Here is a 20,705-nt window from a genome sequence, read left to right as displayed (position 1 = left end):
GAGAAATAGAAAAGGAGAATTTATTTAAGAGATGAAAGCATCAAAGCAAGTGGGCTGACTCTCTGCACTAGAGAGACCAACCAATGATTGTCTGAGTTGAGGTCTTTTATTCTTCTCTCTGAACTTCTCATTCTTTTATCTCTAGGTTTAAGATGTCATACGGTTTAGTCTGCCAAGTCCCACAATCAGCCCCTTCCTTCCTTTAGATCAGTTTGTTTCTTCCTTGCAGACATGGTGCCCCTATAAGATAACTTTTACATGAGTCAGACAGTAGTCATTACCTATTTTCAGAAGTCTGATAGTCTGGAATTTTATTATTATTATTATTTGTAAAATTCCATTTTGGCTGGGTGTAAATTATTGTGAGGTTTGATTATATTAACCTACTTCAATTGTGAGGTTTGATTTTATTAGCCTTTCAATCTAAAATTATTTTTAAATAAAAATTTAAACAAAAAGAAAGGAAGAAAAAACATTAAAAAGAAATCAATCCTTAAATCTTTCCAGATTTATGCTATATATAAGAAAGGCAAAAAAAAAAAAAAATTTCTTTTGAAGCATGCATGAAATGGAATGAATCTTAACTATACTATTTGTAATATTTGAATAGTGACAAGAGAGAAAATTATAAAGTTAAGTTGCTTCAAGCATATGTTATTTTTCTATAAACCTACTTAGAATAATTTTCCAGGATGGAGTTAGAAGTTGTAGAAAAGACTAAACAGAGAAATTGATGCCTGTACTCATACTGACCGGGGAGACTAAGTCTCATATATTCTCAAGGCCCTCTCTGGGTCAATGTGGCAGTGTAAGTTTTCCACCAGGCATAATATTTCTCAAGAGACTCCCCTTTCACTCTTTCCTCACATGACTTCCATATCCATATGCTGTGACCTCAGTACAGTTCTTCAACAGCCCTGCTTTAGGGAGGTCCAGTCCTGATTGTCTTAACTAATCAAAGACCTGACTTTGTTTCTTGGCTCTAGTACCTGTGTGAGTCTGAGTAGAAGCAATCACTCACAGAGCACCATGTGAACCTGCAATGGGAGCTTGGAATACTGTGAAATACACTGGGCATTAGGATTTTGCTTGTTTCACCAAATTGGAGAACAAAAGGGATCAAAAAAGGATGTTTCTCTGTTTTTTAGTGTCTTAGTCAGGGTTTTCTAGAGAAACAAACCAATGGTAATATATATAAATGTTGTTGTTTGGTGCTGTCCAATTGGTACCAAGTCATAGCAACTCCATATAACACAACAGAACTGCACCATAGGGTTTTATAGGCTGTAATCGCCTAAGGCACTTGACTGCTAACCAGAAGGCTGGCAGTTCAACCCACCAGCCACTCCTTGGAAGGAAGATGGGGCAATCTACTTCCGTAGTGATTATCGCCTCGGAAACCTAAGGACTGGTTGCTATGAGTTAGGTCCGACTCAAAGGCACATAACAGCAATAACAACAATCTTTACAGAAACAGATTGCCAGGTCTTTCACACCTCCTGGGTGTGTTTGAACCACTAAACTTTTGGTTAACCATTGCATCACCAGGACTCCTACATATATAGAGAGACAGAGACAGAAAGATTTATTTTATGGATTGGCTCATGCAATTGTGGGGAGCTGGTAAATCCAAGATTTGTAGGTCAGGGGCCAGCCTGGAATTCCAGACCTGAAGGGAAGCTAAAGGCTATAATCTCAGGGGTTTCACCAGGCTCTATCAGACCAGCAAGCCTGATCTTTTTTTATATATAATTCTGAGTTTTGTTCCACATTGTTCTCCCACTCTATCCAGTATTGCCTACACAGATCCCCCTCTGAGTAGTTGACAGTGGTAGCCGGGCACCATCTAGTTCTTCTGGTTTCATAGTAATATAGGCTGAGAATCACATGGTCTACTAGTCGCTTGGAATAGTTGTTTCCACATGTCTTTGCTTTTCTTCATTCTTCTTTGCTCTGGATGAGGAGAGACCCATCATTGCATCTAGATAGCCCTTTGCAAGCTTTTAACATCCCAGTCCCACTTAGTTTATGTTGTGATGTGTAATTCTTATTTTCTTTCCCATATTTTTCTAGGGAGAAAATCCATTATATTCGGACTGAGGGTAATCATGGGCTTGAAAAGTTGTCCTGTGATGCAGATCTAGTAATTTTACTGAGGTAAGATGCTAACCCTTAAATGTTTGAAACAACATCTGGAAAAGCATCTTTACAGGCAGGTCTTTTCCAGCACAACCTCAGTGAAAGGGTCAGGATGGAAACATTCACCCTTGGTTTGAGAGGCATTCTAGTGGCAGTGAGTAAAGTAGTGTTCCCACCTTTGTACCTCCTCCTGCGACCACATTCTTTACATTGAAAACTGAAGTTTCAAGAGCTACATATAGTATTTGACAGAGGCTTTGTCATAGGATTAATCAATATTTGCAAAAACACTGAGAATTTACAAGCTGGGATGTGTCAATCTTTTTCTATTATTCTTAAATCTGATTACTTTTGTTGCTTTGTGAGAACTATAACTATCTCCCCAATGCCTGAACACTTCTTCATGGACAGCAAACTAACTTTTTTTTTTTTACTTTGCAGTCTCTTTGAAGAAGAGATTATGTCCTACGTTCCCCTGCAGGCTGCCTTCCACCCTGGGTACAGCTTCTCTCCCCGCTGTTCACCCTGTTCCTCACCTCAGAATTCCCCAGGTAACTTGAGTATCTGGCAAAATACCTCATGTAAATGTTCATGGGTGACGCAAACAGTTAATATGGTCATTTGCTAACCAAAAGATTTGGCAGTTTGAATCCACCCAGAGGTGCCTTGAAGAAAGGCCTAGTGATCTACTTCTGAAACGTCAGCCACTGAAAACCCTGTGGAGCACGTGGGGTTGCTGTGAGTCACAGTCAACTCCACAGCAACTGGATACTGGTTTAAGTGGCCACCTGTGTTTCCACAAGATGAAACACAATAGAACTGCACCATAGGGTTTTATAGGCTATAATCGCCTGTAGGTGAAATAAAGGGGTGTTATAACCTGTGTCCCCTCTCTATCCTCCTTCCCTGTCTCAGTCTTGTGGTCAGAAGGACACTATCTAAATCAAGTGCCAACAAACTGCTACCTGTTTTTGTTTGGCCCCCAAGCTAAGCATGGGTTTTACATTTTTCATTATTAATAAATAAATAAATAAGAGCAATATGTCATAGAACATAAAATGATACGAAATTTAAATTTGTGTCCATAAAAAAAAAGGTTTTATTAGAACTGTACATACCGGTTCATCCATGCACAATGTTGCCTATGGCTGCCTTTGTACTTCAGCACCAGAACTGATAGTCAAACAGAGGACACGTGACCCACAAAGCTGACAATATTTATTATTTGACCTTTTAGTTTGCTGACCCCTGTCCTAAATCGCTACTTCATACCAGAAACACATTTAAATCATTTATAAGGAGAGCAGTTTCTGGAACATTCTGTCTTACAACCCAGAATTTTATTTGACACCAATTTTGGTAAATTTTTCTTAAGTTGCAAAGGGGAGCAGGCATGGTAGAATAAATTGCTCATTATACAAAAAAATTCTTTTAAGTATTTTCCATTTCAAGTAAAGGAAAATATGCTGAACTGTTTAGGGAAAAAAATGAAAATTTTGTTTCCTGGACTTACCAAGATAATTACCATAGGTCAAATTTATCTCCAAACTGGATCCAAATATTGGAGATTTTCTTCCTGTTTGTTTGGCTTGCCTCATTGCAATATCATAGGTCTCTCTGGTAAACCCACATTTCTCTTTGTAACTAAAACTGAAAATGTTTAAAATGAAAGAAGTTAGGTTGAAAAACTTACTGACTTTCTATCTTACCACCTCTAGAGCCAGCGTTCAAGCTTGGCTTTTGAAGCCAGTGGAAAAATCAAAAAAAGAAACAGAATTAACAATATGCTAAATATACCCTCCCCCAGAAGGATGTCTCGCTAAGAGTTAATATTGCTCAGTGCTAAAATTGGAATAACTTCTATTTTGGTTCCTCTATGCCCTATTGTTCAGAACTGTCTTTTAGAGATAATTTACTAATTGCTAAAATCAATTTTTTTGAGGTAGTATCTCCTTGTTAAGAAGTTTTGGTGGTGTAGTGTTAAGGCATTTGGCTGGTAAACAGAAAATCAGCAGTTCAAACCCACCAGTGGCTGGCTCTGTGGGAAGAAGATGAGGCAATCTACTTCTGTAAAGATTTATATCCTAAGAAACCCATGGGAGTCGCTATGAGTTGGAACGGACTCAGTGGCAGTGGGTGGTTTTTTTTTCCCCTTTATCACCATTTGTTCTTTTTTTCCCCCTTGTTGTCACTTCCCCCAAGCAAGTGTACCAAAGGCACTATTAATGAATGCTAATGAATAAGGCCTCTGACTCTAACAAAATTAAGACCTTGTTGCCGGGAAATGGAAGACCAGGGGCTTTATCAGAGGCAATATTAGGACAATCAGACATTTCCTATGTGCATAGGATGAGCCACTTTTGGAGTTCAAAGCCTTCTGTTTAGGGAAGCTGCTGCTGATTGACAAGATGATCTGCCCTTTTGCTACAGAGATGGTCCCAGCCTGATAAAGTGTTAGACTTTGACCACAGCCTTTGTAGTACAGCATAATTGTAACATTACTACAAGGAGAGATGTATTTGTTAGGTGCCATTGTATCAGCTCCCAATTCATAGTGACCCTACGTACAACAGAACAAAACACTGCCCAGTCCTACACCAAACTCACAATCTTTGCTATGCTTGAGCCCATTGTCGTAGCAACTGTGTCAATCAATCTCATTGAGGGTCTTCCCCTTTTTCACCGATCCTCTGCTTTACCAAGCATGATATTCCTCTCCAGGGACCAGTCCCTTCTGACCACATGACCAAAGTATATGAGACAAAGTCTGGCAATTCTTACTTCTAAGGGGCTGCAATTCTTCTAAAACAGATTTGTTCATTGTTTTAGTAGGCCATGGTTTTTTCAGTATTCTTCACCAACACTACAATTCAAACGCATTTATTCTTCTTCAGTCTTCCCTATTCCTGATGTAGAAAGATATATTGCAAATAGAGAAATAAGAGAGAATAAAGAGTTACCTGCTAAATGAGAATTATTTGGGTAATAAGTTTATAAAAGGAATCAACTTTCCTGATACACACATTTTTGATGTCCTGAATCCAAACTATCATTCAATTCATTTTGTCTTCATTTTGGCTTGATTCTTTATTCCCCCATATTTAACCTTAGAGCATAGATTAAGTAATCCAAATATTTTAATGTTGATTTTATAATTCTCCTTATCATAGACTTTTATGACATTTAACTGGATGCTCCAGAAATCATCAGTCATATAAGTGTATGTGAAAGTATTTTGCAAAGCATAAATTATTAGAAAATGCATTACAGTGTTGGCTATAGGGACAGTGTTAGGATGTGTAGTGAAAAGCATAATATTATAAGTATAATACACTTTTAAAAATATTTATACTTGCACCTATAGACTTGTACAGACACCTATGTGTCCTAACAGAAACATCAAACTCTGTGGAGGACATTTCTTGTTTTCAATGGTGGCTATTGGCCCCTTCACATCCCAGGTCCTGCAGGACCCAAAGGTGCTGCTGTTGTTCTCCATTTGTCCTTTCTCTCACCAGTTGCTTTATCACTTCACTTCCTCTCTCCTGTTGCCTACTATCTTAGTTATTTCATACTGCCATAATAGAAATATCACAAGTAGGTAGCTTTAGAGAACATGAGTTTATTTTCTCACAGTTCAGAAGGCTAAACGTCCACATCAGCAAGGCTCTAGGAAGTAGTTCTTCTTTGTCTATTTCAGTTTCTAGTAGCTACCAGCATCTGTCTCTATTGTCTGCCCTCTTCTTCCCTCTGTGTGTGTCTCTATATCTAATCTGCCCTGTTTATAAAGAGGTGATTAGGTTTAGGACCCATCCTACACTAGTATGGGTCATTAACATAACAAAAGGAAATCCCATTTCCAAATGAGAGTATAATTACAGATGGTAGGGTTTCAACATATATTTGGGGGAATGGGTACGATTAATAACATCTACAAATCTTTTCCTCATACTTAAAGACTTGGGCAGCTGCCTCATAGTCTTCCTTTCCTTCCCAAATCCTTCCATTTTCTTGGATGATTTCAATATCCACAAGGACATCCATTCAATTCCTGGAATTCCTTGCCTGCAATGACCTTGTCCTACTCCATTTCAGCAATCCATTCCCGCAGTCACATTCTTGATTTTGTTACAATCTCTTAAAAAATCACTAATTCAAACATCCTCCCTTCTTCCAACATGCTTATTCAACTATTCCCACTATTACCATCCTTGGACCTCTTCAGGACCTCTAGTTCATGGACTCCTTTCCTTTCCTTTCTAAATGTATTTCCTTTACCCAGCAGAGATTCTTAGGTTCTTCATTTGAGTAACATCCTTGCCAATGCTCTAAACTCCTTTGAGCTTGTTTTTTATTTGTGTTTTCTGGCAAAACATCACTTCTAGATAAACTTCCTCCACATCTGCAGTCAGGAACTCTTAGGCAAATTCACCCAACAGGAAAGATAATTATTTTGTTGCTATCATTAGCTGCCATACAGTTGGCTCCTGACTCATGGAAACTGTTACAGATTGAATTGTGTCCCTTAAAAATATGTGCCAACTTGGCTAGGCCATGATTCTCAGAATTTTGGCTGTTATGTAATGATGTACTCATTTCCGTCATTGTGATCTGATACAATAAGCCAATCAGTTGCAAGAGGATTAGGGTGGGATGCTACACCTTTACTCAGGTCACAGCCCTGATCTTCCATGTAAGGGGAATTTCCCTGGGAGGTAGTCTGCATCACTTTTATCTTATAAGAGATAAAAAGGGAGAGAAGAAAACAGAGAAGAAGGTACCTATCACCAAAAAAGAAAATCCAGGAACAGAGTCTGTCCTTTTGACTCAGGGTCCCTGAACTGAGAACCTCCTAGACCCAGGGGAATATTGATTCCAAGACATATGTAGATCTCCAAAGAACATTGGACCCACAGATGTTGAAAAGAGATAAGGACCTTCCTCCAGAGCCAATAGAGAGTTAGAAAGCCTTCCCCTAGAGCAGAGACTCTGAATTCAGACTTCTTTCCTCCTAAGCTGTGAGGAAATAAATTTCTATTTGTTAAATTCTTCCACCTGTAATATTTCTGTATAGCAGCACTAGATAACCAAGACATAATTTTGTACTAGAATCGAGGTGCTACTCTAACAGATACCCATAATGTGGAAGCAGTTTTGGACTTGGATAATAGGGAGAGACTAGAAGAGTTTTAAGGTGTCTAATGGTAAAGGAGCTCTGGTAGCATAGTGCCTAAGGCACTTGACTGCTAACCAGAAGGCTGGCGGTTCAAACCCACCAGCTGCTCCTCGGAAGGAAGGTTGGGCAATCTACTTCTGTAGTGATACTGCCTCGGAAACCCAAGGAGGGGTCTCTGTGAGTCGGGTCCAATTCGATGGCACATAACAATAACAACAACAATGGTAAAAGCCTAGATTGTGTTGAAGAGAATGTTGGTGGAATTATGGACATCAAAGGCAATTCTGGTGAGGACTCAGAATGAAGTGAGGAGAGTTGTAACACCAGAGATGGCACAGAAAGTAAGAAACAGTGGCAGAGAAGTAGTGTTGGGATTACCAGGAGAATGACATAAGATAACATTGGAGTCAACTCAAAAGTGAGAGACCTGAGCATCTTTGTACTAATGCTTACTTGCAGAATGGGATACCTCTGGGCACTTATCAGTAGAGTTAAATAGCTTTGTAACCAGGGCTTCAAACTGGTTCATCCTGGTTTGATCATGGCTGAGGAAGTAAAACCAGAGCAAACCCGAATTTTAAAATTTGGATGGATAGGAGCAATAATTGAAATGGGAAAAATTACAGGTCACAGCACTGCTAGAAACTTAATCTCCCTCTAAGGACAGTGTACATGTTGCATAGCAATCAAATCTCTTGCCTGCAGAATGGGAAACATCAGAGCCTGGCTCAAAGATGAGAGCAAACTGTGCTACTTTGAATGTGTGTCACTCTTCACAGTTTCACCAATAATCCAATCTCCCACATCTGGTTCCTGAAAGGTTGCACTGCCGCTTCCAAGTCTCCCTGTCCAAGGCTTTAAACTGTGATTTTTTTTTTCCAGTTATCATTCCTGTTCACCCAATTTAAAAAATTCAAGTCTCCTCCAATTTTGCTTCATCAGCCATGACTTAACCAATTGGACCAGTTGGAAGCCCTGTTTGTAACACCTGCAAAACAGGACAGAGGCCTAAAGGTCCAAGGGACCAAGAGGCTAAGGAACCAGAAAGGAGAAGGTAAAGAGACAAGGAACACTAGAAGCAGAGCTACCTCAATCTCAGAGGATAGGCCATGACCTCTGGGGACTCAAAGGATTGAACCTCACTCAGCCTACTAGGTCTCAAAGAGTGGGGCCTAGATTTCAAAGAGTCAGATCTTCACGAACTTAGTTCTAGAGTGTAGGGCTGCCATCTACAAGCACAAAGGGATTGAGGCCAGATCCACTGCCCAAAGCTGAGGGACTGGGGCTACCTTGCCCAAAGAGCAGAACTGGGCCTACTGGGGCTGAGAAAGTGGTGTCACTACTCAAACAGACTAAGAGAATGGGCTGCCCAAAGCCAAGAGAACAGAATTTGTGGGCCTGGAAGGCAGAGCTGAAGCCCAAGGCTGAAGGTTCTCCACTCAGAAGACATGGAGTGTTACCAAAACCCAAAGTCTGAAGAGAAGAGCCATTGCCTAAATGGTCTCTGAGAATTTATTCTGCTGTGTTTTGGATTTTCTTGGTGCCTGTTATTTCTCATGTTTGTAATGGAAATGTCTACTTTGTGCCTATTCCACCAGTGTACTTTGAAAACAGATTAACTTGTATCCTAGATTTCATAGGTTCACAGATGAAGAGGAATTTTGCCCCAGGAGGTTTTGAATTTGAAGTTGATTCAAGACTTTCAGGACAATATGATGTGGTGAATGTGTTTTACATGTGACAAGGGCATGAATTTGGCAGAGAGGCAAAGGATGAAATACTATGAATTAAATTGTCTACCCCCAAAGTATGTGGTACTCTGACTAGCTCAGTTATGGGTCTCAGTGGTTTGGCAGTTCCAAGATGATGTAATCATGCTCCATGATGTGATCTAATGTGATCAGCCAATCAGTCATAAGAGAATTAGGGTAGGATGCAACACCCTTGCTCAGGTTACAGCCTTGATCCTATGTAAGGGGAGTTTCCCTGGGGTGTGATCTGCATCACCTTTTGTTTTACAAGGGACAAAAGGAGAGAGAAGTAAGCAGAGAAGGAGAGACCTACCTGACTATCACCAAGAAAGAAGAGCCAGGAGCAGAGCATGTCCTTTGGACCCAGGGTCCCTGCACTGAGATCTTCCTCAGTCCAGGGGAAGATTGATGCCAAGATACATGCAGATCTCTAAGGAACACCAGGCCCACAGATGTTGAAAGGAAACAAGAGCCAACAGAGAAAGAAAGCCTTCCCCTAGAGCCAGCACTATGAATTTGAGCTGCTAGCCTCCCAAGCTGTGAGAGAAATAAATTTCTGTTTATTAAGGCCATCCACTTGTGGTATTTCTGTTATAATACCACTAGATAACTAAGACAGCAACCCCATGCATAACAGACAAAACACTACCCAGTTCAGCACCATCCCTTTGATTGATTACAGATATGACCATAGTCATCCACAGGGTTTTCATTAGTTCATTTTTTTTTATTGTGGTTTGAGTGAAAGTGTACAGAGTAAATTCATTTTCCATCCAGCATTTCACATACACTTTGTCTCATGACATTGACTGTAATTTCCTATAATGCAACAGCCCTCTTCCCACTTCCTCTCCATAGTTACCTCTTCCCTTTGTAACCCCTTCCCTCCTATGCACTCCAGCCCCCTGAGCTGTCTCCCAGTATATGCACAGCCCTTCTAGTCTCCCATTATTGATATCTCCTATGAGTGTATCTACCTAATGTAAATGTTCAGCTCATATGCCTATCTTTTGTTTGGCTGGAAGCCACAGGAGTGGGTTCAATTCGAGACCTGAAGGGCAGCTAGGGGCCATAGTCTCAAGAGGTTCACCAGGCTCTGTTAACCAACAAACGTGGTCCTTTTTTTTTTTTTTTTTTTTTATGATTTTGAGTTTTGTTCCACCTTGTTCTCCCACTCTACCTAGGATCGCCTACATAGATCTCCCTCTTAGTGGTTGACAGTGGTAGCCAGGCACCATCTAGTTCTTCTGGTCTCGTAGTCATATAGACTGATGACTGCATGGTGTACTATTTGTTTGGACTAATTATTTCCATGTGTTTTTGGTTTTCTTCATTCTTTTTTGTTCCAGATATGGAGAGACCCATTGTTGCATCTAGATGGCCACTTGCAAGCTTTTAAGATCCCAATCACTATTCAGCAAAGTAGGATGTGGAATGATGTTTTTGTGTAGTATGTTATTCCAGTTGAACTTGATGTTCCCTGTACATTGGTTCATTTTTGACAGAAGATCTCCAAGCCTTTCATCCTAGGTCCTCTTAATCTGGAAGCTCCATTGAAACATGTTCAGAATTATAGAGAGATGCGACTCTCCACTGACAGACTATTGGCAGCTGCACATGAAGTGCATTGACTAGGAATCAAACCCTGATCTCCACATGGAAGGGGAGAATTCTACCACTGAACTGCCACTGCCTCACCCCCTGATCATTAATTATAAATTAGAATTCTCTCTCCTCAACAGTTGTTTGAACAGAACAAGGGGATATGCATGGTTTAAAATCAGGAAAGGTGTGCATCAGGGTTGTATCCTTTCACTGTATTTGTTCAATCTTTATACTGAATAAATAATCCAAGAAGCTGGACTATCTGAAGAAGAACATGGCATCAGGATTGGAGGAAGAATCATTAACAACCTGTGTTATCCAAATGACACAACCTTGTTTGCTTAAAGTGAAAAAAACTTGAAACATGTACTGATGAAGATCAAAGACTACAGTCTTCAGTTTGGATTACACCTCAACATAAAGAAAGCAATACTCACAACTGGAACAATAAGTAGCATCAAAATAAATGGAGAAAAGATCAAAGTTGTCAGGGCTTTCATTTTATTCTGATGTACAATCAACACCCATGGAAGCAGCAGTCGAGAAATCAGACATCATATTGCAGTGGGCACATCTGCTGCAAAAGATCTCTTTAAGGTGTTAAAGAATAAATATGTCACTTTGAGGACTAAGGTGCACCCAACCCAAACCATAGTATTTTCAATTGCCTCATATGCATGTGAAAACTGGACAATGAATAAAGAAGACCCAAGAAGAGTTGATGTCTTTTACTTGTGGTGTTGTTGGAGAATACTGAAAATACTATGCACTACCAGAAGAATGAACAAATCTGTCCTGGAGGAAGTACAGCCAGAATGCTCCGTGGGAGTGAGAATGGCCAGATTTCATCTCACCCACTTTAGTCATATGGTCACTCACTGCCATCAAGTCAGTCCCGACTCATAGCAATCACTCCTTGGGTTTCCAAGGCAGTATCTCTATAGAAGTAGATTGCCCAGTCTTCCTTCCGAGAAATGGCTGGTGGGTTTGAACCACTAGCCTTCTGGTTAGCAGTCAAATGCCTTAGGCATTATGCCACCAGAGCTCCTGCCAGGGAATGGACCCTTCTCATCATACGGTGAGAAGGGTCCATTTCCTGGAGCAGGATATTGTACTTGGTAAAGTGGAGGATCACTGAAAAAGGGGAAGACCCTCAACAAGATGGATTGACACCGGCTGCAATGATGGGCTCAAGCATAGCAAGGACTGTAAGGATGATGCAGGACCAGGCAACATTTCATTCTGCTGTACATAGGGTCGCTATGAGTCAGAACCAACTCAGCAGCACCTGACAACAACTCCTCAGTAAAGAATACCCAAAAGAAATTCTATCACTTTTATCTGGTAAACTTACTCTTTTCTTTACTGCTATTTCAAATTTTCCATGCCCATCAAACTTCCAACTCCCTGTTTCCCCTCCTTTGACCTAGCAAGTAGTCTCCCTTTTTCTTTATTGAGAAAGTTGAAGCCATATGGCAGAAACTTTTTCAAATGCCTGCTACCAAACCTACAAGCTGTACCCATCCCCCTTTACATCTGTAACGTAAAGGAGGTGACTTCACTATAACCTCTGGTCACTATTACCTCTGGTCACCCAATCCAATGGGAATTCTCTGATCTTTCTGCAGGACTTAACATTTTTACTTCCCCCTTAAGTGCCTTCTTCACTTAGGTTCTGTGGCACCACTCTAGGCATTTCATCTGCTTTTCTGGCCATGTTTTCAGCTCATTCTCCTCTTCCTACCTCCTCAAGGCGCAATCCTAGGTTTTCTTCTTTTCTTCCTCAAACTATGTCTCTCTCCAAGAAACACTCAGAGGCACTGCCATAGAAAGGCAAATTAATGATCATCCCCCACAAATATGTTCTTCCAATATTCTCCATCTCATGAATGTCATGACAGTCCATTTAGTTACAAAAGTCAGAAACATAACTCTCACTCCCTACCTACATCCAATCCATTGCCTCCTAACTACATCTCCAGTCTGTTCACTTCTCCTCATCAGCACTGACACTATCCTAGTCCAGTTTGAGCTCCGTAAATCCCCCTTGGCCCTCTTCATTTCTTTTTCTTTATACTGCAGAAAAATTTGTGTCTTAACTCGTCACGTCATATCAGCCTCCACATAATGGCTTACTATTGCTCTTAAAATAAAACAAAAATTCTTAACAAAGTGCACCTTAACCTGTTTTATCTGGCTCCTGCCCACATCTCACATCTTGTTTTGTATCACTCTGCGCCTCACAGCTTGTGTTCTAGAAAAATTGGAACATCATGTCCCATTCTGCCACTGGACCTTTGCACATGTTGATCCACCTGCTTATCTTCTCTCAATTAAAGAGAAGACTTCAGTCTAATTCACACCTACTCATTCTTCAGATCTTCTTCAGGGAAGCCTTCCCACACTTAGCCACAATGTTTTGTGATCTCAAGGGCCTGAATTCCTCTTCATGGGTAGTAATTATCTCAGCTTATAATTATATAGTTATTTATTGTCATTATAAACTAACTGATAAACTGTGAGTTTATCAGTACCCATTTCCCTAGATTATGAACTCAGTACCTAGAATATAGTGTGTAACTATTATTATTGTAAATTTTATTATTTTTTATTTTTATTTTTATTTTATGATGAAATATAATCAATATAAACCCCTATGTGCTCTGGGCCCTAAAGGATAAGTATGCTTATTTTAGTATTGATATCAACATAATTACAGAAATAAGATAAGCTTATATATTACAATTCTAGTTACTATATTATACTTACAATTCATTTCTTATATTTACAGTCTAGTTTGGTTTATGCTAATTTTTTTAAATTATCTTGTTGTTGTTGTTGTTGTTGTTGTTGTGTGCCGTCGAGTCGGCCCCGACTCATAGCGACCCCTCCTTGGGTTTCCGAGGCAGTATCACTACAGAAGTAGGATTGCCCAACCTTCCTTCCGAGGAGTGGCTGGTGGGTTTGAACCGCCAGCCCTCTGGTTAGCAGGCAAGTGTCTTAGCCACTATGCTACCAGAGCTCCCTTAAATTATCTTAGTATAATTAATTCAAGAAAAATTCTCACCAAGGCATTTTTAAGATAAATGTAGCTTGCAATAATTAGAGTGGAAGACTCCAATATTTGTCCCCGTCAGAATTCATTTTTCTCTTTTTCATACTATTCCTATTTATTATAAAAATTAATTGAGGGAGTGATGGAAACTAGGGAACAGTTCTTGGAGAAGAAAAATATGAAGACACAAGAATGTGCATCGTCTGTTCTTTCTCCTACTAAAAAGTGGTATGTGGATTTTCCCTGCAGGCTTACAGAGAGCCAGTGCAAGAGCCCCTTCACCATACCGGAGAGACTTTGAAGCCAAGCTCCGAAATTTCTACCGGAAACTGGAAGCCAAAGGATTTGGTCAGGGTCCAGGGAAAATCAAGTGAGTGCTTCGGTGCTTGGCACAAAATTCAGATGGTAGAGTTTTCTATCCCATTCTTCCCACATCTTTGTATCACTTTTTGGAGACGGATATCCTGCTGTGGTAGCAGCTATGCTGAGAGAAAGGAGGAAGGAAGTTAAGGAGTTGAAAAAATTAGAAGAAAGGAAGTTAAGAAATATGAAGACAGGTAGGAAGGGAAGGGAAGAGAGAGGAAAGAGAGAAGGGGAGAGAAAAAGAACAGTAGATTTCAGACAAAAGCATATATAAAATCAATGGTCAACCTTTTTAGAAAACAGAGAAGTACAAACCAAATGAAAAATCATGTATTTCCCTTCACTTATTCTTGGAGCAAAATTTAACTCATTGATCAAATCCTTGGACCCTTGTAACTTTATCATTGGAATCCTTCATTTGGATTCATTCATTCAAGCTATTCATTGTTTTCCTTCTGAGTTTATTGTTCTCATGTGGAAGTAAATGTCAAACCTGAATTCAAGAATCCATCTTAAGAGACACCCTATGAGTTAATAAAACCAGAATTGTAAACACAGCCCAATATAGTAGTATCTGTCCGATTATTAAAGTATACCTGTTTTCCTTGTTGTCCTAATGTTTGAAAAGATTGTTAAAATAAATCCCTTGCTGAATCGGTATCTTGTTCTCTCATCTCTTCCTAGACACTCACTGCTCACAGAGAACACAGGCAAATATCAGGGCCTCAAAGCCACTGCTCACCAACTATGTTGCTTCTTTTCCTTTCCAGGCTCATTATTCGTCGGGACCACTTGTTGGAGGGAACCTTCAATCAGGTGATGGCCTATTCCCGAAAAGAGCTCCAGCGGAACAAGCTCTACATCACCTTTGTTGGAGAGGAGGGGTGAGGTGCCAGCTGTTTTATGCAGACACCTAGGTGGGGTCAGCACAGAGACCAAGGGTCATGGATGATTTTTCTTGAGAAGGAACAGAGTGGTGGCCCTAAGCGTTTTGCCCAAGGTGATTCTAGTCATGCTTTCCTAGTATGCTTTTCTCTCTCCAGGTATTTGCAAGCTTTAGACTTCAGGGTCTTCCAAAAACCAGTTACTGGCACATGCTGGAGTGTGACACCACATGTCCAGAGTAAGCCAAAACCCAGTCCAAAGTCATTGTTTTTTTGTTTTTTTGTTTTTCGGTAGTTATCCTTCTGACTATCTAATCAAAGAAACTCTTCCCCTCTGAAATGTACATATACAACTATATATCAAAATTTTCATATACTTCTAGTGGTTTCATTGAAAATATCTCAGCTGTGGGAGGCAAGTTCTCCCAGGAGGGTGTATGAGAATGAACTTTGAAACTTTTTCCAGTTCACACACAGACATATACACACATACAAGCAGTGTCAAAGGAAATTCTCTTATGCCCCCCACACACAGCTAAATCCATGTTTTTGATGGACCAGCTGTGTATTTTATTCTATAAGTGTGAATGCGATTGGAAAAAAAGTTAAGGAACACTGAAGACAAGAAGAGCCCATTTGTGGACATCCTCCCTGCACATCCTGAGCTTCTTGGGCCTCTGCTTCCTTTGTAGCCTGGACTACAGTGGTCCCTCACGAGAGTTCTTCTTCCTGCTGTCCCAGGAGCTCTTCAACCCTTACTACGGGCTCTTTGAGTACTCTGCAAATGACACTTACACGGTGCAGATCAGTCCCATGTCTGCGTTTGTGGAGAACCACCTTGAATGGTAAGACCTTTAATTTTCACTTTCTAAAGTTTGAATTTTCCAGTCTTTCTGATTCAGAAGTTAGAAGCAATTCTCAAGGGTCATTATTTTCAGAGCCATGGAAAGAATATCAGGAAGAGTATTGAGAGTGAATGACAAAGCTCTAGGAGGAAGATTTCTGTTAGTCTTCAACCAGAATACAAAAGAAATGACTACAGACACTGATAATATATCAAGTTCAAATTGCTGTAAGATAGAATAATTGCCTGCTAAGAGGACAATAAGGTAAGTAGGTATAAATAGCAAATGTTTATAATGCTAGCAAAATCATAAGAGTCCCAGTGAAGGCTTTCTGGAGCACTCAGGGCTTTGAAGCACTTTGACCTTGGACCAGTAGCTTTGACTTTGGACTTGACTTGGAGTCAAATCATGGAAAGAGAAGGGACCATATAGAGCTTGGGCAGACACCAACATCAACTTCTGCATCTTAGTGTAAAATATGGCTGTTGGGTCAGATGATCTTTAAACATCTGTTATGGATTGAATTTTGTCTCCAAAAAATATAAATCCTAACCTCTATGCCTGTGATTATAATCCCATTTGGGAATGAGTTATCTGTTATGTTAATAAGAGGAATAGTACAGGATGTGATTTGAGTAAATATCTTACAAAATATGAAAGGAACAGATTAAGGAAGGTGGGGACAGAGCAGACACATGCCATGATACATGAAGATAGCCCAGGAGCAGAAGATCAAAGAGATAAGGACCTTCCTTCAGAGATGACAGAGAGAGAAAGACTTCCCCTAGAGCTAGCATCCTGAATTCAGACTCCTAGCCTCCTAAACTGTGAGAAAATACATTTCTGTTTGTTAAAGTAACCTACTTGTGATATTTTTGTTATAGCAGCACTAGGTAACTAAGGGGAGCTCTTATGACTTAGTGTGTAAGAAAATTTGACTGTTAACCAGAAGGCTGGTAGTTCAAACCCACCAGCCACTCCTCAGAAGGAAGATTCAGCAATGTACTTCTGTAGTGATACTGCCTCGGAAACACAAGGAAGGGTCGCTATGAGTTGGATCTGACTTGACAGCAGTCAGTTTGGCTTTTGTTTTTTAGGTAACTAAGACAATATCCAGGAGCTCTGGTAACATAGTGGCTAAAAGCACTTGACTGCTAACCAGAAGGCTGGTGGTTCAAACCCACCAGCCACTCCTCAGAAGGAAGGTTGGGCAATCCTACTTCCGTAGTGATACTGCCTCGGAAACCCAAGGAGGGGTTGCTATGAGTCGGGGCCGACTCGACGGCACATAACAACAACAACAAGACAACATACTTCTAACTCTAAAATCCAGTCTCTCTTTGGTTCTCTCCCATTGAGACCTTCTACTAAATTTACTGAAATGTGTAAGAAAATATGTATCAGTCAATTTTGTGTAGTTTTGTGGGCCATACCTCATATCAAAAGTCTCCAGGCAGCTGCTCAGGACATATAGGATGCAACTATTTTGGAGCTTCTTCACCACTATACCTGATTAGAAACTTACCCCTGCTCTCACTGCAGGAGTCTCTGCTATGAAAAGGAAAATATGTTCTGGAGACTGCTAATGTGGCTCCTTATTTGAAATTATTTATTATAATGTGTTGCTGGTGAAGGAAGCTTGTGGGTGGAACCTGGAATCTACTGGGTTTAGAGCCCAAGTCCTGGATTTACGACATCAGTGTATTCCACGCTTATGTAATGCTTGCAAGTATTGCACATACTCACTCTCTCCAAACACATACACGACTCTGAAGTTCTTGAGCTGGGACAAGAGTGTGTCTGCATAAAGCATTTGGAATAAATGCTGAATTAAAATTAGCTTTTATATCTCCTTTCTCTGTAACTTACAGAGCCTGTAAAGCAGAAACATAGACAGTGGGGACCTGGAGCAGCAAGTTGTCATGGAAGGGGTTTGTGAGCCTGAAAACTGAATGTCTGCTGTCACATAGGTCACATCGAGGCAGGCTCCATCCCAACAACAAAGAAAGCTACAGCCCATGTCATAAGAATATATATATGCACATGTTACACATTATAGAATCTCTCAGTCCTATCTTTGTGACAGTGAACAATGGTGCTCTGAAGGCTGTGAATTGGAATCAGCAGCCCATAAAGAAATATTCATCAAATACTATAGCATATAAGACCATGCTAGGTATGGTGGGGAATACATTCATTAATTTAACAATTATAATTTAAATGCATATTATGTGCTGAGAGGACGCAAAGATGAAAGGAACAAGGTCTCTTCATTCAAGGGGCAGTAGTGTGGTGGTGATGGGGGACATATAAGCCAGCAATTACAATTGTTTTTGCTCTTGTTGATTGTGCCAAGTTGACTCCCACTAATAGTGACCTTCCTGGGAAGGGTATCATGCTTGGTAAAGTGGACGGTCAAAGAAGAAGGAGAAGACCTTCAACAATATAGACTGACACAATGACTGCAATGATGGGCTCACGTATAGCAAGGATTGTGAAAATGGTGCACAACTGGGCAGTGTTTTGTTCTGTTGTACATAGGTTCACTATGAGTTGGAGCCAACTCAGTGACACCTAGCAACAAAAGAACAGTAGTGGCCTTTTATATAACAGAAAATATTGTTGCCAAGACCTGAACCATCTTCATGATCTTTCATATATTTGAGTCCATAACTGCAGCTATTGTGTCAGTCCGTCTCATTGAGGGTTTCCCTTGTTTTCACTGACCCTCTGCTTTACCAAACATTATGCCCTTTTCTAGTAATTGGTCTTTCCTGATGGTATGTCAGAAGTAACTGTGTCAAAGTCTTGCCATCTTCATTTCGAAGGAGTATTCTCGATGTATTTTTTCTAAGACTGATTGATTCATTCTTCAGGCAGTCCAAGTGTAGTCAATATTCTTTGCCAACATTATTGTTCAAATGCATCAATTATTCCTAGGACTTCCTTTATCACTGTCCAGTTTTTGCATGCATATGTTGTTGTTTTTAGGAGCCGTTGAGTTGGCTATAGCTCATAGCTACCCCATGTACAACAGAATAAAATACTGCTTGGTCCTGCACCAGCCTCACAATCTTTGCTATGCTTGAGCTCATTGTTTCAGCCAGTGCTAATCCATCTTGTCAAGGGTCTTCCCCTTTTTTGCTGACCCTCTACTTTACCAAGCATGATATCCTTCTCCAGGGCATGGCCCCTTCTAACAATATGACCAAAGCAGGTGAGATGAAGTCTGGCCACTTTCACTTCTAAGCAGCATTCTGGCTGCACTTCTTCCAAGACAGGTTTGTTCATTCTTCTGGCAATCCATGGTATTTTCTGTATTTTTTGCCAACATCACAATTCAAAAACATCAACTCTTTTTCAGTCTTCCTTATTCATTGTCCAGCTTTCACATATACATTTATATGTATATGTGTATATACATATGTGTGTGTTAGTGTGAGATACATATACAAAACTAAGAATCATATTTAATCACAAAAAAACTAATATCTCACTGGACCCAAGGTGGGGAGAAGAGAGTGAAGTCAACAAATTTCATAAACCAAAAAGAACCAAACTCAGTGCCATCGAGTTGATTCCAACCCATAGCGACCACCGTTGGGTTTCCAAGGCTGTAAATATTCAGGGAAGCGGAGTGCCTCATCTTTCTTCCACAGAGTGACTGGTGGGTTCAAACCAGCAATCTTTTGGTTAGCAGCCGAATGCCTTAACTGCTACACCACCAGAGCTCCTTGAATCTTATAGGGGGAAAAGACATGTCAAAGAGCCAGAAGTGGAGATAAGAATATAAAGGCATGAGAGAGAATGGAGCTTCAGTGGGCAGAACAGACTGATCAGAGTAGAGCGTGGTCACCAGGGTCATGGTGGGAAGTGAGGCAGAAGATTCTGCCACAATGTGGAGAATGAATTTGAAGAAGTGAGACTGAAAGCAGTGATACCAGTTGCAAGACTTTTGCTTTTTTGAGGGGACATAAAAAGAGTGTACAATAAGGCAGAGTCAGAGTCTAAGGAGTGGAAGGCAATGATTTTAGGGACACCTTGGAGGGAGAAACATTGACCTAGTTGGCTCATTGACTGAATGTTAAGGTGAGAGAAAGAGCAATGTAGACTAAGTCTGAGGTTTCTGATTGTATAATAGGGTGACGATTTTGTGAAGTAGAATACAGTTAGAGGAAAGATGAGAAATTCACTCTTTGACCTTTAGAGTTTGCAACTTCTGTGATAAATAGATTGATAGTGTTTGATATTATGTTGATGTATTTATATGCAACTGGAAATATGAATCTGGTTATTGGGAGAGCACTGAGCTAGAAATAGAGATTTGGGAGACACCTACAGGGTGAATCAAGTTGTGGGAGGAGATGGGACCACCCACTTAGGAGCACTGAACCAAATGGATATAAGAGGGGTGAGCAGAGTAGGATCCAGGAGGGAAGCTATGAGGGACTGATTGGACAGAAGGCGTGTAATTAGAGAATGAATCGAGTGCTTGAGGGACCAGGAGGTCCTCATAAGAAGACATGAATAGGCTGGCCAGAAGTAGTGTGTAGGCAACAGAATAATAGAATGAAGTCTTCAGGGATTCAGAACAAAGAATTGGGAGGATGAAGCTTAAAGCATTGAGGGAGGAAGAGTGTTCAAGAGATAGTTGTCATGGAAACTGCACTTTGGGTAGGTAGCAGAGGACAGCAGAGTAAGAGCCATGGTGGAGTAAACAGGACTCAATATCCTAATGGAAACCTTTAAGGAAAGCATTTTTTGATGCGACACAAAATAGTGCCACAGAGTAGTGACTGGGATCTTAAAAGCTAGCAAGCTGCCATCTAGATGCAACGATGGGTCTCTCCTCATCCAGAGCAAAGAAGAATGAAGAAAACCAAAATT

At 40.4% G+C, this 20,705-nt stretch overlaps 1 protein-coding gene across 1 annotated transcript in view; it reads left to right on the top strand.

Annotated features, from left to right (window-relative positions):
• The window catches only part of HECW1 (HECT, C2 and WW domain containing E3 ubiquitin protein ligase 1), a 438,073-nt gene that overhangs the window by 323,361 nt on the left and 94,007 nt on the right, over positions 1 to 20,705 (top strand). The window contains exons 17-21 of the mRNA XM_007941232.2: positions 2,074 to 2,157; positions 2,581 to 2,690; positions 13,976 to 14,096; positions 14,860 to 14,973; positions 15,666 to 15,818. Coding sequence (XP_007939423.2) covers positions 2,074 to 2,157; positions 2,581 to 2,690; positions 13,976 to 14,096; positions 14,860 to 14,973; positions 15,666 to 15,818 — 582 coding nt within the window. The remainder of the gene's footprint in view (positions 1 to 2,073; positions 2,158 to 2,580; positions 2,691 to 13,975; positions 14,097 to 14,859; positions 14,974 to 15,665; positions 15,819 to 20,705) is intronic.

The sequence above is a fragment of the Orycteropus afer genome, unplaced genomic scaffold, assembly GCF_000298275.1.
Source record: "Orycteropus afer afer isolate SDZICR_OR568_19922 unplaced genomic scaffold, OryAfe1.0 scaffold00077, whole genome shotgun sequence".
In the NCBI taxonomy this organism is placed as follows: Eukaryota; Metazoa; Chordata; class Mammalia; order Tubulidentata; family Orycteropodidae; genus Orycteropus; species Orycteropus afer.
The sequence above is the reverse complement of the archived record's forward strand: the minus strand, read 5'-3'. Positions and strand labels throughout refer to the sequence as shown.